This window comes from Felis catus, chromosome D1 (assembly GCF_018350175.1).
Source record: "Felis catus isolate Fca126 chromosome D1, F.catus_Fca126_mat1.0, whole genome shotgun sequence".
NCBI lineage: Eukaryota > Metazoa > Chordata > Mammalia > Carnivora > Felidae > Felis > Felis catus.
The window spans coordinates 58,890,965-58,918,111 of record NC_058377.1 but is presented as its reverse complement, the minus strand read 5'-3'; the positions used below and the strand labels follow the sequence as shown (position 1 = coordinate 58,918,111).

General features: G+C 37.4%; 1 protein-coding gene across 5 annotated transcripts in view; it reads right to left on the bottom strand.

Moving 5' to 3' along the window:
• FCHSD2 (FCH and double SH3 domains 2) overlaps nucleotides 1-27,147 on the bottom strand; it is a 298,964-nt gene that overhangs the window by 142,358 nt on the left and 129,459 nt on the right. For all 5 annotated transcript variants that reach the window (XM_019811869.2, XM_019811868.3, XM_011286612.4 and 2 more), the window contains one exon: nucleotides 8,134-8,210. In XM_019811869.2, the coding sequence (XP_019667428.1) occupies nucleotides 8,134-8,210 (77 nt within the window). The remainder of the gene's footprint in view (nucleotides 1-8,133; nucleotides 8,211-27,147) is intronic.

Genomic DNA, 27,147 nt, shown 5'->3' with positions numbered 1-27,147 from the left:
AGAATGCAGAGAGAAAAATTCAGTACTATGCTTTGTAGTTATTAATTTGCACTTAAAATACATTTTAAAATCATAATTAAAATGAGAAAGAAGCACTATGAAATGTGACAGAAAGGAAGGAAAGAGAAAAGGGAGGGAGGGAGGGAGGGAGGGAAGAAGGAAGGAAGGAAGGAAGGAGGGAAGTAAGGAAGGAAGGAAGGAAAGGTGGAAGGGAGGGAGGAAGGAAGGAAAGGTGGGAGGGAGGAAGGGAGGGAGGATCCTTCATCCAGGCTCTCCTCATAGGGAGCACTCTCTTCCCTTTCAGTCTTCACCTAGTTGACTGTTGTTCATCCCTCAAATCTCAGCTTAAATATAACTTCCTTAGAGAAGCCTTTCATGATCACCACCAACCCAACCCACAGACTCCATCAAGTTCCTCTCTGTTATTCGTTACATGGCTCCAGCACTTTTCCTTCAATTATACATATTTTTATGTAATTGTTAGTCAATGTCTGTCACTCTCACTATAGTGAATATTTCATGAAGGTAGGGGTACATGTCTGTCTCACTATTGTATTCCTAGGGCCTAAACACATGGTCTAAGATTTAGAAAGGTTATGAAAATACATACTGCATGAAAAAAATGAATGGATATATATATTACGAGGACTATACAATAAAAAGAAAAATCCTTGTAAAGTTTAAAAAGAGGTCTTTGGAGAGTAGCAGATCTATAGCATGCAAACATATTCTATATAATGAGACACCATGAAAAGAAAATAATTTAGTTACAAGTTAATCAGAAGACCTGGGTTCAAGTTCTAGTTCAACCAAAATAATCATATGTAGCACACTTCACTATACTTTCATTTCCTCAACTGGCAAATGGAGAAAATAACAAAAATACCAGCACCATGTATCTCACAGGGTTATTTTATAATAGTAAATGCAAATGAAGTAAAAACCCTTGGCAGAGATTCTTTTAATGAATAAATAGTAACAGAAGCAGAACTGTAGTAGAAATGTTAGTGCTTGTTAACATAATAGTGATAGTTGCAATGGTAGTGGTATTTTTCATTAAACTGAGGAAAAATAATAATGGGTGTAGAGGGATTTTAAATGTTTTTATTTCACTAGGCTCCATATATGTAATTTTGTGGCATAAGATACTAAGCATGTATGGTATTTTGCTATTCTGCACAGGTCATGAAATGAGGCTCAAAATTATGACAGAAAGGAAGGAAATTCTTTTAAGAAACTATCACATGCTAGATACTGTATGTCATATATTTTTACATTTACATTATCATTTAATTCTCATGTGAACTTTGCAAAATAAGCATTATTCCCATTTTTCACAAGAGAAAAGTAAGGCTCAGAAAGACTGCAGAATTTTCCTAAGGCTACTCACTTGGAAACAGGACTCCCACGGTCATAACCTAGACTTTGCCATTACCACTAACCAATCCCAAAGTAACCATCTAATCTCTGACCAACACCTGCTGTTTTCACTCATTCTCTTTAGGATTCTGACTCCAACAATTATTTAAACTCTATTGGAATCCACAATCCATTCTATCTTATCCCCCTTCCCCGTCTCTTCCCTGTCTCATATTTCCCTTCTCAGCTCCTCATCCAGACGGTTTTATGCTCCACCATTATAACCACTCCCTATGTTTATATACTTATTACCCTTGCCCCTTTCTCTTTCTATCATTCTAATCTAATTTCAACCCTGGGGGCACCTGGATGGCTCAGTCGTTAAGCATCCAACTTCGGCTCAGGTCATGATTTAGCAGTTTGGAAGTATGAGCCAGGCATTCAGATCTGTGCTAACAGAGTCTCTCTCTCTCTCTCTCTCTCTCTCTCTCTCTCTCTGCCCCTCCCCCACTTGTGTGCACATGTCCACTCTCTCTCTCAAAAATAAATAAACTTTAAAAATAAAATTTCAACCTTGGTTAAATCCAAAGTTCTGTTTACACCATACCAGTCTCTGTGTGGCAGAATGTTACTGGAAAAAACCATAATCATGCTGCCTGGTCTCAGTTTAAATTGATGTCTAATACATTCTAGTAACTCCTTAGTGCTATGCAGCAATTCTACTATATTCCCCTAAATCCTCTTATTCTCTCAATCTTCTACACAATTATTTCCCACTTTTTCCTCTCATCTCACACCTCTACTATGACCACACTTTCAGCTGATAATGAAGCTACCAGAAGACAATGCCTACATGTCCCACCACATTTACCAATCTCCCTACTTCTGCACCCATACACTCTGTCATCTTTCTTCTTATTTGGAAGAACTACCTGTGCTCTGAAGGCCAACCCTTTGTATTTACACTACAATCTATAACTTAAGAATAGCAATCCAGTAATTGTGCTTCTTCCTACAACATCAACTTTTCCCTCTTTATTGGATGGATCTCTAAATATGCTATAATGTCTCCCATCTAAACAACAAGAAAGAAAAAACAAACAAACAAACAAACAAACAAACAAACAGTGTCACCTGGGTGGCTCAGTCGGTTAAGCCTCTGACTTCAGCTCAGGTCATGATCTCACAGTTCATGAGTTCAAGCCCGCGTCAGGCTCTGTGCTGACAGCTCAGAGCCTGGAGCCTGCTTCGGATTCTGTGTCTCCCTCTCTTTCTGCCCCTCCCCTGCTCACACTCTGTCTCTATCTCTCAGAAATAAATAAGCTTAAAAATTGAAAACAAAAATCCTCTATCAACCCTCCATTTCTCTCTAGCTACCACCCCAATGCCTGCTCCTTTTAACAACAAAACTCCTTGAGAAAACAGTCAGAAATTATTGTTTCTACTCCCTCTGATCCTGGACTTTCTTGATTTAACTTAAATAAGGCCTTAGCCTCCACCATTCTTCTGAAAGTGCTTTGCGAGGTCATCAAAAATCTCCTTATGGCTAACCCAATGGTCAATTCAAGCTTTGGTCCTATTATTCAATTTATCAGCATAATTTACCTAGTTTATTCTTGAAAAGCGTTCTTTCCTCAGCTTCTAAGACATCATTCTCTCTTGACCTACTCCTACTTCACTAGCCACTCTTTAATCTTCTTTGCTAGTTCCTCTTCATCTCACTGCTCTGTAAATGCTGGAGTGCCCCCAAAGTTAATCCCCAAGCTGCTTCTCTTCTCTAACTACACTTACTCTTCAAATATGAGTATCCAGGCTTTTGGTTTTAAATACTGTCAATATAGTAACTATTCCTGAATTTTTATTTCTAGCCCAGACATCTTTCCTCTCCTCCATTGCCTATTTAACATATCCAACTTGGACGTTTAGTAGGCGTTAAAACTATAATGTCCAAAACCAAATTCTTCATTTTCCTAAAATCTGTTCTGTCAATTGGTTCCATCTCATTTATGGCTACTCAAACCAACACATAATGTTTAATTATTCATATGTTTTATTGTCGTTTTCTCTCACTAGGATGTAGGCTCCATGCAGCAGAAGCATTGTTTTATTCACTCTTATATTCTCAGCACCTAGAACAGGGTTTGGCATGCTATGTAAGGCACTCAATACATATTTAGTGGAGGAAAGAGAGGAGGGAATGATGAGGCCTAGATGTAATCCCAAATCTGTCTAGCTCCCAAACCTCTCCTCTGCTCCTGACATAAAATTGCTCTGGGTCCCACTAATAATGCTAGCAACAAGAGAAGGGTCTCTTCACTGAAATAAAGGTATCAAGCTTTGTGTATCCTAAGGCTTTTGTGTATGTCTAACATGATTTTGGTCTCATTTCTCATGCACTATTATTTTCTTATCTTTTTTTTTAATAACTCACCATTTTTTTTAAACTTATTTTGAGGGAGTGTGTGTGTACATGAGCAGGGGAAGGCCAGAGAGAGGGAGAGAGAATCCCAAATAGGCTCCATGCTGTCAGTGCAGAGCCCAATGCAGGGCTCAATCCCATGAACCTTGAGATGGTGACCTGAGCCGAAATTGAGTCAGATGCTTAACTGACAGAGCCACCCAAGCGCCCCAGTGACTCAACTTTTAAATTAAAATGTATGTATTTCACAACTTCATGTTCTAACTGAAAAACAAATGACACTTGCCATAATAATTAAGTTATAACTACTAAAATTCAAAAATGGTCATCCACTAAATACCATCTAAAATCATGCTGTGCTGTGTACTATCTTCCATATGGGTATTACAATGGAAAACAGAGAAAACTTTATCAGGAAGAATTATCATTAAGAAACAAACTTGGGGCGCCTGGGTGGCTCAGTTGGTTAAGTGTCTGACTGTTGTTTTGGCTCAGGTCATGACCCCAGGGTCGTGGGATGGAGCCCCGTGTTGGGCTCTGTGCTGGGTGTGGATCCTGCTTGGGAGTCTCTCTCTCCCTCTGCCCCTCTCACCCTTGCTTGTGCACACTTTCTCTCTAAAATATAAAAAAAAAAAATAAGAAAAGAAAGAAATAAACCAATGTACTCTGACTGTGATGATGGTCACACAAATCTACATATGTGGTAAAACCCCACAGAATTTATGAGTGCATATAAGACATGCATAAAGGAGTGCATGTAAAACTGGTGAATTCTGAATTAGATTGGTGGGTTTTATCAATATAAGTTTCCTGGTTCTGATACATACTACAGTTATGTAAGGTATTACCATTGGGAGAACCGGGTGAAAAGTAGAACTCTTGGTGTTAGTTTTTCCAACTGCACATGAATCTACAACATTTCAAAATAAAACGTAAAAAAATATATATATTAACAAAACTATACATCCTCCCTAGGACTAAAAATATAACAGTGTACATCAAGAAGACTCTAGAAAATGTGATACATAAGCTCAAAGTCTAAGATTCATTTATACAGTAACTGATGACAAGGAGAAAATACAGTGTTTAATAAGTAAGTGTTCATGTAGTACTGTTCTTGCTAGTAAGAAGGAAGAATATCCAAAAGTGTAGGTAACAGAGGTAAAGGCAAGGAGAATGACTGATTTCAGTGTAGTTGAGGTGTGGTAACTACAACACAACTATAGCTTGAGGTGCTCACAGATTAGGGAACTAAGGATAAGAAAAGAAGTGGACAGAGATGAGGAGAGAAAGGTAATCTGGGGCCAGGTTCCTTCATGCCTTTGAATATTTTTTTTTTTTAATTTTAAATTTCATCCTATTGACCAGGAGAAACACAGGAGATCTTCAAGCAGGGGAGTGACAGTAGGCCTATTTTACAAAGACATAAAGCGATACAAAGACATAAAAGGTGGTACTACAACTAACAAAATTTTGAAAGGCAGAGATCACAGGCAGAGAAGCAGCTACTTAATATTCCTAAGAGAAGATGAGATCTAGAAAGAAGTCAAAATTGGAGGCAGTTGACTTTGGTCCCCAGGCTAAAGAGTTAATAAAAACATGTGATCATTACTAGTTTATAGGCCATATTTACAGACAGGAACAAGATAGATAAGATTACTTAAAACAGTCACTAGTGAGCTGAGGGAACTTTGAGAAACACTTATAAAGAAAGGACTTGCTATGGTCTGAATGTCTGCGTCTGCCCAAAATTCCTATGTGGAAATCCTAACCCACAAAGATGATGGTACCAGGAGGTGAGGCTTTTGGGAGGTGATTAGGTCATAGGCAGATTATTGCCCTTTATTTTTTATTAAAAAAAAATTATTTTATGTTTATTTATTTTTGAAAGAGAGACAGAGTGTGAGCGAGGGAAAGGCAGACAGGGAGGAGGACAGAAGTTCTGAAGTGCTCTCTGTGCTGAGAGCAGACAGTCTGATGTGGGGCTCAAACCCATGAACCATGAGGTCATGACCTGAGCTGAAGTCAGTCACTTAACCGACTGAGCCACCCAGGCATCCCAGATTAGTGCTCTTTTAAAAAAGACCCCACAGAGCTCCCAAACCCCTTCTACCATGTAAGGACATGCTAGAAGTTGAGAAACATGCAACTCAGAAGAGGAACATCCCCAGAACCCGTCCTGGTCTCAGACTCCCAGCCTCCAGAAGAGTGAGAAATAAACTTGTCATTTATAAGCCATCCAGGCTGTGGAATTTTGTTATAACAACCTGAACAGACTAAGACAGGGGTGACAACTTGTCCTCAAAGACTAAAAAACAAAAACAAAAACAAAAAAAACAGGTCCAAGAGAAAGTGGTGTTCCAGTTGTCCAGTTTCCAGTCCTTCAAGATGCCTGTGTATCCTCCAGGTCTACCCCTCCTCTCACCCACCAACCCATATATTTCACACCAGCCATGCTGGACGGCACAGTTACCTAACACCCATATTTTCTCATGCCTTAGGGTGCTACTTCTGCTTAGAATTCCTTTTGCCCAACCCTGGCAAACTCCTGTAAGTTCTTTGAGACTCAGATCTAGAGGCCTAGGTTTTCCCCTACAGTCCCAATGCACTCTCCACTCCTCACCCAATACCACAACTATTTACAGTAGCTATCTCCTGTAAGCTCCACAAGGACAGGCACCACACCTCACAGTCTCTCTGATCCTAAAGTGTAATTTAACAGCTACCATATAGCAGATACTTTACGTCTATCTCATGAATAAATAAATCAATGACTGTTTAAATAGCTGTGTGATCTTAAGCAAGGTATATAACCCAAGACTTACTTCCCTAACACATAAAAGGAAGATAACCATATGTAACTCACAGGGTTGTTTTGATAATCATGAGAGATAAGCTGAAGTTCCTAGCACAGTATCTGGTATTTAGCAAATATTTAGTAAAAGTTGGCTTAACCTACTTTTTTTTTTTTTTTTTTTTTTGGCTTAACATACTTTTAAAAATAAGGTTGTACAAGCTAGCCAGGGAACAGAGCCTTTTTATCCCTACTTCTTTGGTAACCTGAATCCTGAATTTCAAACAAACTTAGCATATAGCCTACCTACATATAAGCTGGAGTCCTTCTTTATCACCAGCAAGCAATCTCTTCCTTGGTCAGGCTTTCTTCATGTTCACAATACTGAACTATATTAACGTTGTATCTCTCATTCAAGGTTTTTGCTCTACTTGTCTCTTTTGCCTAGAATTTCACATCCTCTCTCTTCCCCTCTTAGCTGAATTTTAAAGATACTGGGAAGTCCACAAGAAAATCTCTATTTTTGTTTATTTTCTTGGTTTGCTTTATTATTCTACATTGCAATTATACAAATCTATTACTTACAGCTATAATGCCACCTTCCAAGTTATAAGTCAGTCCTGCAACTGGGAAGAACTATTACATTTCTTGTTTATCTTTCCGTTTTCTAGTCCTGTTAACAATATCTGATGTCAGTTTTCACTGACAATCCAGCAACATGATTTCATATTCAGACTCTAAGCCATACACTTGAATACGGAGTTCTTAATTATCCTGGGTTCTCTGCTATCATTTCATGGGCATTAGTTTTAACTGCAATGTCTAAAATCTTGACTCTGACTTCTGGTTCCCTTAATAAATACTAAGGACAGTCTTGAGCATAAAAGCCAACAATCACTTCCAAATTAATTTCAAAAAAAAAAAAAGTCAAGTCATCAAATCCTAAACAAAATTACAAAATATTACAATAACTTTAAACATATCTGTAGGTCACTGAGGACACAATTTATATTCTATTGTCATCTACCTTCTTTAAAATTTGTATGTGGGATACTGACTGGCCAATTTCTGTATACGCTGTTCTGTGTGTGTGTGTGTGTGTGTGTGTGTGTGTGTGTGTGTGTAAAACCTAGAAACTTTTCCCTAGGCTCACAAAATTTCATTGTTCCAAATTTAGAATTTTGGAATTAAAGAATCAATAAACATGGCAGAACACTATAATCTTCTTTCATTATTATTGTAATAACGTGTTTCATTTGTAGGTCATTCAGGAAACAATTTGTGTTCCACTGTCATCTACCTTCTTTAAAATTCCATACATGCATTTTAATCAATTAAACAAAACATAATCTTGGTTTAACACGTAAGAAAACTATTTTATACAGATTATTTGCATATGTTGTGGAACATTAACATTTTCTGATAATTTTGAAATTATGTCTAAAAACATGGCAAAGAAAAGCAATTTTTTAAAACTACTGAAGTCTACATTATCTATATGACATGGCTCTGAGTGAACTTATTTTTGGAGAAAACAGGCAAGATCTACTTATTAAGTTACCTGTAGTCATTCCGATCATCAGTTTTTATTCCAGGCCAATCTCTCTTCAGATATTGACTAGCCAACTTCTGGATACCCTGTTAAAATACACACACATATATATGTATTATAAAATAAGTATTGTGCCATAAAAAAAACTCTTTTCCTTAAAATATGTTACTTGGCAAATTTCATCTTTCCAAATGTAAATTTAACTCAGAAGAACCAATGATAAATGGCAGAACATTATAACTTGTTTCATTATTGTCACAGTCTTCTCCTGTGCATTTTTAGGAAAGGGTAACCATAAGGATGAAAAAATTGAAACTTAGTTGATATGCTTTCCACTTCACTAAATTACTTGACCAGCTAAAAACAAACCGCCTCTGGAATATCACAGGTTGCACATCTGCCCACCTCCGCAGAACTCTGATTACACAGCTTGACATCTCAATTTCCCACCATTCCTCTGCGGTGGCATTGCCCTGCGTTTCTAAATCCAAACTCTCCCAGATCATGAAAGGCACCATTACTTTCAGTTGGGAGCAGACAGATACACATTCACTTGTAAAAGAAATGAACAAACCTTGGTGTTATTCCATATTAGTCATTTTGATTCAAGACAGATTTTAGGTTTTTCTTTTTAAATAATACCATGGCACAAATTACTTCAAATATAGAAATTAGTTTTACAAAGAAATATACCCACATATTGTTATCCATACAACATGAATGTGGATAAAACAGAATATTTATCTACAATAGATACAGTGGTATCAGGATTTGAACAGAGAAGACTATTTTATTTTTTTAATGTTTGTTTATTTTTGAGAGAGAGAGAGAGAAGAGCACAGAGTGGCTGGGGGTGGGGGGGGGGGTGGGACAGAAGATCCAAAGCATGCTCTGCACTGACAGCAGCGAGACTAATGTGGGGCTTGAACTCATGAACCATGAGATCATGACCTGAGACAAAGTCAGATGCTTAACTGACAGAGCCACCCAGGTGCCCCAGAGAACACTTTTACTGGCAAGGTTAAACTACTCACTCTGAACACAGAATATCTTACTTTTAGATGGGATCATATGTGGTCCCCTAATAGTGCTAATGTAATGATTAGAAATCATAAACTTTAGGACACTCTTCTCTCCATGCAACTTCAAACAGAATAAATAAAAGGCTGACATGAAGAACAATCACATTAATTAACAGACTGCCTACATTAAGCAGAGGCTGCCCAAATAAAATCAATGCTGCACTGTATACATGGCACCTTTCTACTAAGGTCTACTGCCAAATCAATTTGGCTTGATTAAATCCATTGTTGAATGCTTCTATTTATCATTATTTCAATGAGCCTAAAGGGTAGCAGGAACTGTAAAGAAGTTCCTTGGAATCTCAAGTTCCTCCTGAAATTGGCAATAGTTTGGTTTCGCTATTACAAGGTACTGTGTATTCTGAGAACTCACATACAACGGCATAGCCACAATACTTCCATTTACATACCTTGTACTTGGGGATCTCAATCATTAAATGTTCCTTGAATATGTACAGTAATTTTTCACCTCTGCACCTTCTTCATACTCCTATTTCTACGAAATAACTTCCTATCACTCTCATTCCTACCTGCTGAACTCTCACCACCGTGCCTTTAAGCTGATTTTTAAATTTCCTAACAAAATATTCAAAATTATATATAGGAAAATACAAAAAATTTTACTGTCTAGGTATTTAATTTCATTTCATTAAAACTGAATAGTTTAGGGGCGCCTGGGTGGCACAGTCGGTTAAGCGTCCGACTTCAGCCAGGTCACGATCTCACGGTCCGTGAGTTCGAGCCCCGCGTCGGGCTTTGGGCTGAGGGCTCAGAGCCTGGAGCCTGTTTCCAATTCTGTGTCTCCCTCTCTCTCTGCCCCTCCCCCGTTCATGCTCTGTCTCTCTCTGTCCCAAAAATAAATTAAAAAAAAAACGTTGAAAAAAAAAACTGAATAGTTTATCATTCTTTCTGCATTTATTAGCTGGAATTCTTTTTTTTTTTTTAACATTTGATTTTATTTTGTTAAGAGAGAGGGACAGAGCACGAGCAGGGGAGGGGCAGAGAGAGAGGGAGACATAGAATTGGAAGCAGGCTCCAGGCTCTGAGCTGTCAGCACAGAGCCCGACACGGGCCTTGAGCTCATCAGCTGCAAGACCATGACCTGAGCCGAAGTCAGACTCTCAACCAACTGAGCCACCCAGGCACCCCTAGCTGGAATTCTTTTTTAAAGAGCTACCCTTCTTGAACTATTTGGTTATCCTGAGGTACAGTTCTTAAAAGAGGGGCAAGATAAATACTTGATTTGTCCAGTTTTGCCTAAAGGTGAACAATGAATTTTTAAAGTAACATTATGAACTCATATATTTTGAATAATGGATGTATTTCAATTTATTGCAGTCACTATTCTTTTGATGCTCTAATTGTTACAACTGTAGTCAGTAAGGAGTTCCTCCCAGTTGGGTCCCACATCATGACCCCAACAGACTGATAGTTCCTTTGTTTTCTTTTACAGGTTCTATTCTAGATCTGCAGTAAACTAGTTTTCTAAGGAATTCTGACTCCTTTCTGGGAGAAACCAGATTTAGAGACCACAATCTAGGCATTTCCTTATCCTTCAAGTCTTTGTGTCTTTAAGAGGCTTTTTTCTAATCACTGTATACAAAGTAGCTTACCCTCCACCCAGTTACTCTCTCTCATACCGTATCACTTATTTATAATCCTCATTATGATACTGTCTGGTTTACATAAATTTTACTCTCTTTACCAACTATAAACTTCTTCAGGTAGGGATCTTGTCTTTTTTTTTTTTTAATCACTATGTCTCCAGGCTATAGCAACAAGGCTAGCATTTAGTTGATGCCAATAACTTTCACTAATTGCATGAATAAATGCCACCTACATTATTCTATATCGAATGTACAAGAGCCAAACTCCTTTTGTGTTTTTGCCATTCGGACTTAGAAACGTCTGAATCAAAAATTTCTCTGGTTCCTCAATTTTTCCTCAGCGGGGGGTGGGGGGGTGGGGGGGGGTGGGGGAGCAGGGCATACCAGATTTCTAAGATTGTTACCAGGTGGTTTTAATATAATAAATAAATTCCTTTGTAAAATTACAGCTAATTTTTGACCATTTCCATTATTGGAAGAAAACATATGTGTGGATATTCTAAAGCAATAAAAAAAAGTAACAAATTTGTTCCATACTTAGAAGGCAGTACACATTAATTTTTGTGAAGGTTCAAATAAATAAAAATCCCTGAATTAAAAGAACTCATAATATGTGCACAGGAATAAGAAGTATGCAATATAAAATGGGAGGCAACACGTGGTCACTACCAAATTAAGTGGCAATATATGATATAAGTTCCAAGGTGGGGGCGCCTGGGTGGCGCAGTCGGTTAAGCGTCCGACTTCAGCCAGGTCACGATCTCGCGGTCCGTGAGTTCGAGCCCCGCGTCGGGCTCTGGGCTGATGGCTCAGAGCCTGCAGCCTGTTTCCGATTCTGTGTCTCCCTCTCTCTCTGCCCCTCCCCCGTTCATGCTCTGTCTCTCTCTGTCCCAAAAATAAATAAACGTTGAAAAAAAAATTTTTTTTAAGTTCCAAGGTGAAGAAAAGATTGTCTTATTTCTTTTCTTTATTTTTATTTAATTTTTTTTTCTTTTTTTTAGTGTTTAGTTTAGTTTTGTTTTAATTAGAGAGGACGCACATGTCAGAATGGGGGAGGGACAGAGAGAAAGAGAGAGAGAATCCCAAGCAGGCTTTACACTGTCATGCCACAAAACACATGCCAAAACCAAGAGTTGGATGTTCAACTGACTGAGCCACCCAGGCGCTCTTCATCTGATATTTTCTTAATGAGTTACATCTAAATGACATGATAGTTGACTTATCCAGTTTATTGCAAAGTGGCTGCAGAACATTTCATACAGAACATGGGATGTCTGAGCCTCAGATTATGAGTAGGACTAAGGCAGAATGACAGCACTCAAAATTTATACAAAACAAATGAATATGACAAGCATTTCTACACATATATTTCTCTTAACTCTGTTAGGCAGAGTTATTTTTATTTTATTTGTTATTTTTATTTGGATTATTTATTTATTTATTTATATTTTTTATTTGTATTATTTTTTTAATATGAAATTTATTGTCAAATTGGTTTCCATACAACACCCAATGCTTATCCCAACAGGTGGCCTCCTCAATGCCCATCACAGAGAAATTGGACACCTAAAAGGATATATAATTTACTTATGATCACATAACTAGTTAGGTTTGAGTTAGAATCCCTACTTATCATTCTAAATCTTCACCAAAAAAGAAAAAACCATTGCTTTAGAGTTGATTTTATCTAATTCTTTAAAAATTTCTTTTTTTCTTTTTCAAATTTTTACTTAAATTCTAGTTAGTTAACATATAGAGAAAAAATTTCTGAAATTACTTTTTTTTTGTGCATTGTAAGTTACATTAGCAATTTCTAGAGCTCTGAACCACAAAGTTGAACTGTATTAAACTGAATGAGCCCTTCAGAGATGAGATGAGGGATTCATGAAATAGATAAACAGTGAGATCTTTAGATGAAAGACTTTATTCAAGTTAGTTCACAGAGGCAGGAATCATGATTTCTGTGTGCTCCATGCAGCTGTTCAAGATCTAATCTGTATGGATGCTCAAGAAATACTCCATGGCCATTATAGGAAAGGTCTTAAATAACATTTGATGCCTGTGAAAGCATGCTATACTTAAATTAACTGGTTTCCCTTTTATATGTTATGCTTAAAGCTACACTGTATGAATGAAAGGTCTGTATACAGACAAAATAAAGTCTAATTAAGTGGCTAAGAAAAATAAATCTATGGCTGGCAATTTTCTAAAAAGTGTTTTGGTTTTTTTTAAATCACTTCCCTAGGCCACAACATTATTCTCTAAAACTGGTGCACTAAATACATATTATTTACTTCTATTTTCCTGAGCATCACTGATGGATAATGTTGATTTGATTTCCAATACTGTTTACTCTGTAGCACTGGTTTCCATAAAAATGTGCTATCAATATACTCCTTGGAACATCCAAAAACATCTCATTCCAAATTTTTAAAAGCTATCAGTGTCTGATGTAAGACTCGCTTTGTTTTACCTCTCAATAACACTTGCTATATTGCTCTAACAAGTGAGGCAACACAAAGAAAGCCACTGTTTAGTAGATACTGGGAAATGAACTGATGGCTTAACCTTTTGCCCATTTACCACAGCAAGCTGAGCAAGAATGTGCTCCCTGGCACTCACACAGGTTATTCTCTGTACCCATTTCGGCCCCTTAACATACAGAGAAACTTATATTTAAATTTTACTAAGGGTTTGCCATCAAATGGCTCTTCAAAATTATAGGACACCATGTTGTATATATACTATACCTTTTTATTGTGAAATTCCCAAGATTATATTAAAAATTAACAAGTCCACTGTATCAGTTGAATGGTTCTAAAACTGATATAAATAATAATTGTCTTCATTCTTTTTTAAAATTTTATTTATGGAGGGGGGAGGGGCAAAGATATGGAAGGAAAGAATCCCAAGCAGGCCCCTGCTGAAGCGGGGCTCAATCTCATGACGACAAGATCACGAACTGAGCTGATATCAAGAGTCTGATGCTTCACCAACTGAGCCACCCAGGCCCCCTTTACTATTCTTTAAATTACTTTAATAGTAATAAGAGAACTTCACCCCTACCCTTAAGGAAAGTTTTGAAATATTTTTCACTGTTTTCTGTTTTCAATTGTAGTTAGGGTTAAAAAAAATTACTCAGTATAATCTCATGTTATATATTAACATTAAATACATATTTTAGCCTTTTCTTTTTATCAAAAATAAAGGCTAATTTTGTTTTAATTGATTACATAAGACAAGATCTAAAGACATTTTTATTTTATTTATTTTTATTTATTTATTTATTTTTAAAGAATGTGTATTCAACGTTTATTTGTTTTTGGGACAGAGAGAGACAGAGCATGAACGGGGGAGGGGCAGAGAGAGAGGGAGACACAGAATCGGAAACAGGCTCCAGGCTCTGAGCCATCAGCCCAGAGCCTGACGCGGGGCTCGAACTCCCGGACCGCGAGATCGTGACCTGGCTGAAGTCGGACGCTTAACCGACTGCGCCACCCAGGCGCCCCCTAAAGACATTTTTAAATGACCTATCCTATATGATTTGAGAACCAAATAATTAAAAAATAGATGAAATTTAACATTCATTCATGATTAAACAATGTCAAGATGGGAAGCAGAGGGATCTTTCCTTAACCTAATAAGGGTGTATATGACAAACCTATAGCTAAAATACTTCTAATGGAGAGCAAATGTTTTCCCCCTTAAGACTGGGAAGAAGGCAAGGATGCCCTCTCTCACCAGTCCTTTTCTTTTTTTTAAATTTTTTTTTCAACGTTTTTATTTTATTTTTGGGACAGAGAGAGACAGAGCATGAACGAGGGAGGGGCAGAGAGAGAGGGAGACACAGAATCGGAAACAGGCTCCAGGCTCCGAGCCATCAGTCCAGAGCCTGACGCGGGGCTCGAACTCACGGACCGTGAGATCGTGACCTGGCTGAAGTCGGACGCTTAACCGACTGCGCCACCCAGGCACCCCTCACCAGTCCTTTTCAACACTATACTCATAGTGTCACCTACTACAACAAGAAAAAGAAAGAAAAAGAAAAGGCACACAGATTGGAAAGGAAGAAATAAAACTATTTTTATTCACAGATGATGTGACTGTGTATGTAGAAAACTCTAAAGAACCTACAAAACAAAATAAAACACCTCTGGAACCAATAATTGAGTTTATCAAGGCTGCAAGATACAAGGATGACAAAGAAAACTGGACTGTTTTCCTACATACCTGTAATGAACAAATAAAGTTTGAAATTAGAAAAAAATGTATGATAGCATTGAGTAAAATATGAAGTACTTAAGTATAAATCTAACAAAATATGTGCAGGAACTTTATGTAGAAAATTCCAAAATACTGATGAAAGAAATCAAAGATCTAAATTAATGGACACAAATCCAATGTTAATGGATTGGAAGACTTCATACTAATAAGATGTCAACTGCTCCCAATATGATCTATACATGTGAAATCCAAATGAAAATTCCAGAAAGCTTTTTTGAGGATATGAACAGCTTGACTTTATTATTTATTTATCTATTTTTGTATTTTTAATTTACATCCAAGTTAGTTAGCATATAGCGCAACAATGATTTCAGGAGTAGATTCCTTAATGCCCCTTACACATTTAGCCCTTCCCCCTTCCCACAACCCCTCCAGTAACCCTCTGTTCTCCAGGGTTTAAGAGTCTCCTATGTTTTCAACCCTCCCTGTTTTTATATTATTTTTGCTTTTCTTCCCTTGTGTTCATCTGTTCTGTGTCTTAAAGTCCTCATGAGTGAAGTCATATGATATTTGTCTTTCTCTGACTAATTTTGCTTAGCATAATACCCTCCAGTTCCAACCACGCAGTTGCAAATGGTAAGATTTCACTCTTTTTGATTGCTGAGTAATACTCCATTGTATACATATATACACTACATCTTCTTTATCCATTCAGCCATCGATGGACATTTGGGCTCTTTCCATACTTTGGCTATTGCTGCTAGTGCTGTTTATAAACATTGGGGTGCATGTGCCCCTTCGAAACAGCACTCCTGTATCCCTTGGATAAATATCTAGTAGTGCAATTGCTGGGTTATAAGGTAGTTCTATTTTTAATTTTTTGAGGAACCTCCATACTGTTTTCCAGAGTGGCTGCAGCAGTTTGCATTCCCACCAGCAATGCAAAAGAGATCCTTTGTCTCTGCATCCTTGCCAACATCTGTTGTTGCCTGAGCTGTTAATGTTAGCCATTCTGACAGGTGTGAGATGGTCTCTCATTGTGGTTTTGATTTTCATTTCCCTGATGATGAGTGACGCTGAGAGCTTTTTATGCGTTGGTTGGCCATCTGGATGTCTTCTTTGGAGAAGTGTCTATTCATGTCTTTTGCCATTTCTTCACTGGATTGTTTTTTGGGTGTTGAGTTTGATAAGTTCTTTGTAGATTTTGGATACTAACCCTTTATCTGATATGTCATTTGCAAATATCCTTTCCCATTCTATCAGTTGCCTTTTAGTTTGGCTGATTATTTCCTTCACTGTGCGGAAGCTTTTTATTTTGATGAAGTCCAAACAGTTCATTTTTGCTTTTGTTTCCTTTGACTCTGGAGAGGTGTTGAGTGAGAAGTTGCCACGGCCAAGATCAAAGAGGTCCTTGAGGATTTTGATGGCTTCTTGTCTTACATTTGGGTCTTCCATCCATCTTGAGTTTATTTTTGTGTGTGGTGTAAGACAGTGGTCCAGGTTAATTTTTCTGCATGTCGCTGTCCAGTTTTCCCAGCACCACTTGCTGAAGATACTGTCTTTTTTCCATTGGATATTCTTTCCTGCTTTGTCAAAGATCAGTTGGCCATACGTTTGTGGGTCCATTTCTGGGTTCTCTATTCTGTTCCATTGACCTGAGTGTCTTGATGATTACAGCTTTGTAATACAGCTTGAAGTCTGGAATTGTGGTGTCTCCAGCTTTGGTTTTCTTTTTCAAGATTTCTTTGGCTATTCAGGGTCTTTTCTGGTTCCATACAAATGTTAGGATTATTTGTTCTTCTCTGTGAAGAATGCTGGTGTTATTTTGATAGGTATTGCATTGAATATGTAGATTGCTTTGGCTAGTACTGACATTTTAACAATGTTTGTTCTACCTATTCCGGAGCATGGAATATTTTTCCTTTATTTGTGTGTCTTCTTCAATTTCTTTCATAAGCTTTCTATATAGTTTTCAGTGTACAGATTTTTCACCTCTTTTGTTAAATTTTTTCTACGTATTTTATGGGTTTAGGTGCAACTGTAAATGGGATCGAGTCCTTGATTTCTCTTTCTGTTGCTTTATTGTTGGTGTATAGGAATGCAACCAATTTCCGTGCATTGATTTTCTATCCTGCAACTTTGCTGAATTCATGAATCAGTTCTAGCAGTTTTTTGGTGGAATCTTTTGGGTTTTCCATATAGAGTATCATGTCATCTGCAAAGAGTGCAAGTTTGACCTCCTCCTGGCCAATTTGGATGCCTTTTATTCGTGTCATCTGATTGCTGAGGCTAAGACTTCAAATACTATGTTGAGTAACAGTGGTGAGAGTGGACATCCTGTCTTGCTCCTGACCTTAAGGGGAAAGCTCTCCATTTTTCCCCACTGAGGATGATATTAGCGTTGGGTCTTTCATATACGGCTTTTATGATCTTGAGGTATGATCCTTATCCCTACTTTCTTGAGGGTTTTTATCAAGAAGGGATGCTGTATTTTGCCAAATGCTTTCTCTGCATCTATTGAGAAGATCATGTGGTTCTTGTCCTTTCTTTTATTGATGTGATGAATCACACTGATTGTTTTGTAGATATTGAACCAGCCCTGCATCCCAGGTATAAATCCCACTTGGTTGTGGTGAATAATTTTTTTAATGTATTGTTGGATCCAGTTGGCTAGTATCTCTTTGAGGATTTTTGCATCCATGTTCATCAGGGAAGTTGGTCTATAGTTCTCCTTTTTAGTGGGGTCTTTGTCTGGTTTTGGAATCAAGGTAATGCTGGCTTCACAGGAAGAGTCTGGAAGTTTTCCTTCCATTTCTATTTTTTTTGGAACAGCTTCAAGAGAATAGGTGTTAACTCTTCTTTAAATGTTTGACAGAACTTTTCTGGAAAGCCACCTGGTCCTGGACTCTTGTTTTTTAGGAGATTTTTGATTACTAATTTGATTTCTTTACTGGTTATGGGTCTGTTCAAATTTTCTATTTCTTCCTGTTTCAGTTTTGGTAGTGTACATGTTTCTAGGAATTTGTCCATTTCTTCCAGATTGCCCATTTTATCGGCATATAATTGCTCATAATATTCTATTATTGTTTATATTTCTGCCATGTTGGTTGTGATCTCTCCTCTTTCATTCTTGACTTTATTTATTTGGGTCCTTCCCTTTTTCTATTTGATCAAATTGGCTAGGGGGTTATCAATTTTGTTAATTCGTGCAAAGAACCAGCTTCTGGTTTCATTGATCTATTCTACTGGTTTTTTTTTTTTTTTTTTTTTTTTTTTTTTTTTTTTTTTTGTGGTTTCAATAGCATTGATTTCTGCTCTAGTCTTTATTATTTCCTGTCTTCTGCTGGCTTGGGGTTTTATTTGCTGTTCTTTTTCCAGCTCTTTAAGGTATAGGGTTAGTTTTGTATATGAGATGTTTCTTCCTTCTTTAAGAAAGCCTGGATTGCTATATACATTCCTCTTATGACCACCTTTGCTGCATCTCAGAGGTTTTGGGCTGTGGTGTTACCATTTTCATTGGCTTCCATGTCCTTTTTTTTTTTTTTTTTTTTTTTTTTTTTTTTGCATGAAACATATGTTTATTATTTTAACAGTTAAAGTATTTAAAGTTCTGGGGGGTGGGAGGGAGGGGAGGGTGGGTGATGGGTATTGAGGAGGGCACCTTTTGGGATGAGCACAGGGTGTTGTATGGAAACCAATTTGACAATAAATTTCATATATTAAAATAAAATAAAATAAAATAAAATAAAGTTCATCAAGGTTGTTAAACAGTATAACCAAATTACTGTCAACAATAATCAGAAGTAGAAAAGTTTTATATATACATATAAATATATATAATGTTACACATATATAGTATATTATATATATTAACATTTTTCTTAGCTATTTTTTCTTCTAAATTTCTTTTTATTTTATTTTTTAAAATTTATATCCAAATTAGTTAGCATATAGTGCAACAATGATTTCAGGAGTAGATTCCTTAACGCCCCTTACCCATTTAGCCCTTCTCCCCTCCCACAACCCCTCCAGTAACCCTCAGTTTGTTCTCCATATTTATGAGTCTCTTCTGTTTTGTCCCCTTCCCTGTTTTTATATTATTTTTGTTTCTCTTCCCTTATGTTCATCTGTTTTGTCTCTTAAGGTCCTCATATGAGTGAAGTCATATGATTTTTGTCTTTCTCTGACTAATTTCACTTAGCATAATACCCTCCAGTTCCATCCACGTAGTTGCAAATGGCAAGATTTCATTCTTTTTGACTGCTGAGTAATACTCCATTGTATATATATACACCACATTTTCTCTATCCATTCATCCATTGATGGACATTTGGGCTCTTTCCATACTTTGGCAATTGTTGATAGTACTGCTATAAACATGGGGGTGCATGTGTCGTTTTGAAACAGCACACCTGTATCCCATGGATAAATGCCTAGTAGTGCAATTGCTGGGTCATAGGATAGTTCTATTTTTAGTTTTTTAAGGACTCTCCATACTGTTTTCCAGAGTGGCTGCACCAGCTTGGCATTCCCAGGCTTCCATGTCCTTTTCAATTCTCCCTTTAACTTCCTGGTTATCCCATTCATTCTTTAGTAGGATGTTCTCTAGTCTCCAAGTATGCTACCTTTCCAAATTTCTTCCTGTGGTTGATTTCAAGTTTCATAGCATTGTGGTCTGAAAATATGCATGGTATCATCTTGATCTTTTTGTACTTGTTGAGCACTGATTTGTGTCCCAGTATGTGGTCTATTCTGGAGAACATTCCACGTGCACTGGAGAAGAATGTATATTCCACTGCTTTGGGATGAAATGTTCTGAATACATCTGTTAAGTCCATCTGGTCTAGTGTGTCATTCAAAGCCATTGTTTCCTTGTTGATTTTCTGATTAGATGATCTGTCCACTGTTGTAAGTGGAGCCAGCGTGACATTTTTTTAAGTTTATCTATTTATTTATCTTCAGAGAGAGAGAGAGCGAGAGAGCGAGAGCGAGAGCGAGAGCGAGAGAGAGAGAGAGAGAGAATCCCAAGCAGGCTCTGCACAGTTAGCACAGAGCCCCATGCAGGCCTGAACTCACAAACTCTAAGATCATGACCTGACCTGAAGTCAAGAGTTAGGTGCTTAACCGCCTGAGCCTCCCAGGCACCCTTGAACAGCCTGACTTTAAAATGTATGGAAGGGCACCTAGGTGGCTCAGTCAGCTAAACATCTGACTTTGGCTCAGGTCATGATCAAGGTTCTTCAGTTAGAGCCCTGCATGGGGCTCGGTGCTGACAACTCAAAGTCTGGAGCCCGCTTGGGATTCTGTGTCTCCCTCTCTCTCTGTCCCTCTGCCACTCAAACTCCATGTCTGTCTGTCTCTCTCTCTCTGTCTTTTTCTGTTTCTCAAAAACAAATACACGTTTAAAAAATTTTTTTCAATGTATATGGAGGGGCACCCAGGGGGCTCAGTTGATTAAGAATCCAACTCTTGATATCAGCTCAGGTCTTGATCTCAGGGTCATGAGTTCAAGCCCTGTGTTGGTCTCCATGCTGGGCATTAAGCCTACTTAAAAATAAATAAATAAATAAATAAATAAATAAATAAATAAATAAATAAATAAATGTATGTATGTATGTATGTATGTATGTATGTATGTATGTATATATGTATGTATATGGAAAGGTAAAGGTACTAGAGTCACCAAAACAATTCTGAAAAATGAGAACAAAGTCAGAAGACTCATATCACCTGCATTCAAGGCTAGTATAGTATAATGTTACTGTAATAAAGACAGTGTGCTACTGGCAAAAGCATGGACGCACAGATCAATGGAACAGAACAGAGCCCAAAATAGATCCAAAAAAATAAAATAAACTAATTTTTCCCAAAGGTACAAAGAAAATTAGATGGAGGAAGAATGGTCTGCATCTATAAGTGGTGCTGAACAAATAGATGACCATGTGCAAAGAAATGAACAGTAGCACATACCTCCCAATTAAAAAAAAATTAACACAAAATGCTTCATAGATCTAAATGTAAAGCACAAAACTAGAAAACATGTGGAACACAAAGACAATCTCTTTGACCTTTGGCAAAGAGTTTTAACATACAACACCAAAAGCAAGATACATCAAAGAAAAAATGATAAACTGTAGTTAATCAGAACACTTTTTTTAAATTTTATTTGAGAGACAGAGCACTCATGCCCAAGCAGGGGAGAAGGGGAGAGGGGCAGAGAGAGAGAGCGAGAGCGAGAGCGAGAGAGAGAGAGAGAGAGAGAGACAGAGAGAAACTCAAGCAGGCTCCATGCACAGCATGGCCACAAGCTCAGCATGGAGCCTGATATGGGGCTAAATCCAGTGACCCTGGGATCACGACCCGAGCTGAAATCAACAGTTGGATGCTCAACCAACTGAACCACCTAGGCACCCCTATCAGAACTCTTTAAACTCTTTTCTTTGGGAAAAGACACTGTTCAGAGAATTTTTTAAAAAAATTCTGCAAATCACGTATCTGATAAATGACTTGTATCCAGAATGTATAAATAACACTAAAAACTCAACAGTAAGAAAAAAACCAACTCAAGTTTTAAAATAAGCAAATGCTCTGAACAGACACTTTATCAGGAAGATATAAGGATGGTAAAAAAGTATTTGAAAAATGCTGAATATCTCTTATCATTGTGGAAATACAGATTAAAACTACATGATACCACAGGGGCGCCTAGGTGGCTCAGTCAGTTAAGGGTCCAACTTCGGCTCAGGTCATGATCTCGTGGTTTGTGAGTCCGAGCCCTGCATCGGGCTCTGTGCTGACATCTTGGAGCCTGCTTTAGATTCTGTGTCTCCTCCTCTTTCTGCCCCTCCCCTGCTCATGCTCTGTCTCTCTTGGTCTCTCAATAATAAGTAGATGTAAAAAAAAATTAAAAAAAAAAAAAACATGATACCACTACATAGCTATAAGAATAGCTAAAAAAAAAAAAAAAAAAGAAAGAAAGAAGAAGATAATAAAGTTTATTTATTTTGAGAGAGAGAGAGCGCACATATAGGGTGGGGGAACAGAGAGGGAGATAGAGAATCCCAAGCAGGCTCCCTGCTGTCAAATGTGGAAACCGACGTGGGGCTTGATCTCATGAACCATGAGCTCATGACCTGAGCTGAGATCAAGATGGCAGCTTAACTGAGCCACCCAGGTGCACCAAGAGTGTTGTAACTTTAAAGGGTTAAATGTAACCACAAAAGTAAGTACTTACTCATCAGTAATTATTTAAAATGTAAATGGATTAAACTCTCCAATCAAAAGACAGAAACTAGCAGAACAGAATAAAAACACAATCCAACAAGAGACTCTTTAGATCCAATGCAACACAGACTACTACAGTATTCCAGTAAAGATGATGGGGGAGCATGGGGCAAGCTGAGGGCAAAATACAGGCTGGCACCCAGCCCTCCAACCCCAAAGTGGAATATATGTGAATATGCGTGATATTCCTCGGATACTCCTGGCTACCCAAGAACAAAGGAAAGGGGTTTAAGTGCTTGCCATGGTAATATGGGAAACTAAGGCAAATGAAAATTAAATCCCCTTCCTGCCTACAGTCCATTGACAAGTCCTTAAAACCTGTAGAATGACCTCCCCCTCTAGGAGTCCAGCTGCCTGGATGAGGACACTTTGCTAGGGACAAAAGAGAACCTTGGCTTAACATTGTCCCAACCTCAAGGATCCTGTAAGTCTACTTCCTTTGTCTCAACTGCTCCAGGATATATGCTGGCAATCATGTTCCAAGTTTATAGCCCCCTGATATGCATCTGAAGGGTCTCATGACTGAGGTTTTATTAAATGGTGACAAATGGTGTTTCCCTAGCTACAGCTAGCCCCTCAGGGTCCTGGAAACCTTGCTCCCAAAATACCTTAGAGACTTACCCTATCCCTGACCTGCTCCCAACCTCAGGGTATATAAAGTTACCAGCCATAACCCTAGTGCAGCATTTCCTGCCCATGGGTCCTGTCCCCATGCTTTAATAAAATCACCTTTTTGCACCAAAGATGTCTTCAAGAATTCTTTCTTGGCCATTGGCTCTGGACACCATGAACCCCACCACCACCCCAAAACTTCATCAAAGATGATGATATTATGAACTGTGGTAGAGGCACTAAAGACAGAGCCAGATTAATTACAAAGATATTTAGCAGAGAAAACTGACAGAAATGGTAATGGTCCAGAATGGAAAACAACAAAGAAGACAATAATTAGATGAACCTTTGGATTTTGGCCTTATACAACTGAATGAATAATGTATCTATCTTCCTCAGTGATGAACACATAGGTAGTCTCTTTAATTACAGAAAAGGTTGTTGGAATTATAATACAAACAGTGGTAGGTTTAGCAGAAGTATAAAAAAAGGCAAGGAGCCACGATGTCTCCTAAGGTGAGGGATGACAGGAAAATCTATGCAGATTTAAGTACTTTGGAACTGGATCTGAAAGAGGAAATAGGAATTTGATCAAATGAGAAAGAAAGAAGGACATAACAGGACTTGGTATAATTTAGGTTAAAAAAAATGATGATGTAAAAAATAGGTGGGAAAATGTGGGACATGGATTGGTGGAGTAAATTTTTACTTGTAAGCATCCAACTTGTACTTTGAAGCTTACACCTACACTTACATAGTGAATTCTTCTGTAGTGCCTAGGAGATACCTACTCTCAAAGTAGTTTTCCATGAAGTTATTCTTTAAGAAAGATCTCCAATGTCTTTCTTGTACTATCATCATGCTTAAATAGAGTCATAAAACACATTTAAAAAGATGTTTCCCTGGAAAGTTGTAGTTCTAATAATAACTGGGATTTATCATCTTATGTTAACTTACTGTGCTTACACAAAACTCAAAATGTTGCCTTCAATACACCTAAGACATAAAAATCATCTGCCTGAAATACGCTTAGTTCTCCACTTAATGTTGCTATTATGACAATTTCATAAAAAAAAAAAACAAAAACATGCATAAATCCTGTTGCACTTAAACAGAGATGACATACTAAATGTGCAGTTCATAAATGGTATTGCCAATATGGGCAGATAACTTGGAAGTCTGCTTAACAAAAGGTATCTTCCTTTAAGGGGCATAAGCCCAAATTCATCCAATATGAAATATTAAATGCCAGTTACTTAATCGTTTTCACAATCAACCATTTTCTCCCTCCAGATAGTCTTGCTTTCTCCTATAGAGTTTCTCCATTTGTTTCCAAAGCAATTTTATATGTAAGCTTTAATCAAGGGAAAATCCTACTGACTAAAAGGCACTAACTCAGCTTACCTCTAATATTTCAATAGTTTTTACTTCATTTTACATTTTCAGTAGATTGCTTAACTAAGAAATGATGGCTACACTTTTATGAATGTTTTTCCCCCCATATTTTGTAAATTTTTCTTTCCAAATTGCTGGAAGCTGTTGGTAAGAAAATTGGTAAGCTATTCGTAAGAAAAGCAGTATTTTTCACTGTGTATATAGTCGTCTTCAAATAAAGATTAATATTATTTGTTGGTAAAAACCAAACTTGAGGGAATTTATTTTACACTATTTAAAACATTATCAATTGGAAAACATAAATTATGGCTTACAGATTTTTAGAGCAAAATGTACACAGAATTTTGGCTTACTAAGAATATATTTTTTTTAACATTTTTATTTATTTTTGAGATAGAGAGGCAGAGTGTGAGTGGAGGAGAGGCAGAGAGAGAGGGAGACACAGAATATGAAGCAGGCTCTAGGCTCTCAGCTGTCAGCACAGAGCCCGACGCGGGGCTTGAACCCACAAACTGTGAGATCATGACCTGAGCCAAGGTTGGACGCTTAACCGACTGAGCCTCCCAGGCGCCCCATGGCTTATTAAGAATATTAGAGTCACTAAACATTGTTTAAAGTTTTTTCAATTTTTTATTAAAGTTATATTTCAAGGCTTAGATTAGCAGATACCTCTTTGTAAGACTCTCAGACATGAAGGTTCTCACTAAGGGGGGAAAACAAGCTAGGTGCTATTGTTTTTGAACAGTAAGAAAAGTGTTCTATTAAGCATGACTGAACTGCCTGCTTGATCTCAAAGACAGCCATATAAGCAGTTTCTCCTTTAGAGAAGAAACTGGAATGTATCAAATCAGCAAGCAAATAATAATTTCAAGTGCTTGACCCTTAGTGATCTCAAATTAGAGGGGGGAAACCTAGAAAAAAATGGCCAAAATGTGATTGAACATAAAGGCCAGTAAGACCCATTCTTCATTTCCCTTGTTAGATAGAAAACATAGAACTAGTCATGAGAACTACTACTATTTACTATGTACTAGGTGTTTCACATTTATTAACTAACATTTAAAACTATAGCCTTATGCAGCAGACACAACAGAAATTTTAAAAGGCTAAGTAATTTTTATAAGATCACCCAGCTAGGTAAGCCTGGGTTCAAATGCAGGTCTTCTTTCAAAGTTTAAAACACTTTTTGACCACTCAATTCATTCTGCTACAACCAAAGACTATCCCAAATCACTGTATATTTTGGCTAAGGGCTGTTTATAGGTTCTTTAAAGAACAGGGCTATAAAAATCTAACATAGTTCAGTCTTTGCTCAGTAAATAACTGCTGAACTGAATCATTCATTACTCATTTTAGTGAACAATTATACACATATATTTTTAAATTAATGGTTTATTTTTAGAGCAATTTTAGGTTTACAGAGAAATTGAGCAAAAAATACAGGGTTCCCATATATCCACTGACTACACAGATTCCCTCCTATTAACATTTTGCATTTGTGTGATATATTTGTTACAGTGATGAAACAACACTGACACATTATTATTAATTACAAGCCATAGTTTACATTAGGATTCACTATTTGTGTTGTACAGTTCTATAGCTTTTCCCAAATGTACAATGTCATGTATCCACCACTGCATTCTCCTAATAAACCCTAAAGCTCCACTGTGTTCTACCTGTTCATCCTCCCTTCATCTCCCTCCCTCCCCATCCCTGGCAAACACTAATCATTTTACTGTCTCCACAGTTTTAACTTTTCACAATATCATATATTTGGAATCATACAGTACGGTAGCCTTTTCAGGTTGGCTTTGTTCACCTGACAAAATGCATTTAAGGTTCCTCCATGTCTTTTAGTGGCTTAATTCAATTCCTTTTGTCACTGAATAATATTCTGTTGTCTGGATATTCCACTGTTTCCTAGTCCACTCACCTATTGAAGGACACCTTGATTGCTTCCCAGTTTGGGTAATGTTGCTATTGACATTCACGTACAAGTTTTTGTGTGAGCTTGTTGTGAACACATTTGGTCAATTACCAAAGTGTCCAATTGCTTGATTATATGATAAGACTGTGTTTAACTTCCAGAAGTGGTTGTACCATTCTGCATTTCCACTAGCATGAATTTTGAAAAGTTCCCATTGCTCCACATCCTAGTAGACATTTGATGCTGTCAGTGTTTGGATTTTAGCCATTCAAACAAGTGTGTGTAGTGCTATCTCTAATGATACATGATGCTAAGCATCTTTCATATGATTATCTGCCATCTACATATCCTCCTTGCTGAGGTGTTTGTGTAGGTTTTGGCCTACATTTTAATTGAGTCATTTGTTTACTTATTATTGAGTTTTAAGATTTCTTTGTATAATCTGGATTCCAGTCCTTTATCAGATACATGTTTTGTAAATATTTTCTCCCAGTCCCTGGCTTGTCTTTTCCTTTTCTTAACAGTGTCTTTCACAGAGAAGTTCTTAATTTAACATCTATTATTTATAACATTGAATTCTCATTAACTAAGGTTAAGTAAGGTTTTTAGGCTTTAGGAATCAGATTAGTGAAAACAATCTAAGCCTTGAAGGTTAGTTCTGATAGCGGATTAAGTATGAAATTATGTATAGGTGTGTTTCACTCTAATGCAGTGAACTGACTGTGAAAAATTACATATAACCTAAATTTTGTGAAGAACTCAACTAAATTCTTTTTTTTTTTTAATTTTTTTTTTAACATTTATTCATCTTTGAGACATAGAGACAGAGTGTGAGTGAGGGAGGAGCAGAGAGAGAGGGAGACACAGAATCTGAAGCAGGCTCCAGGCT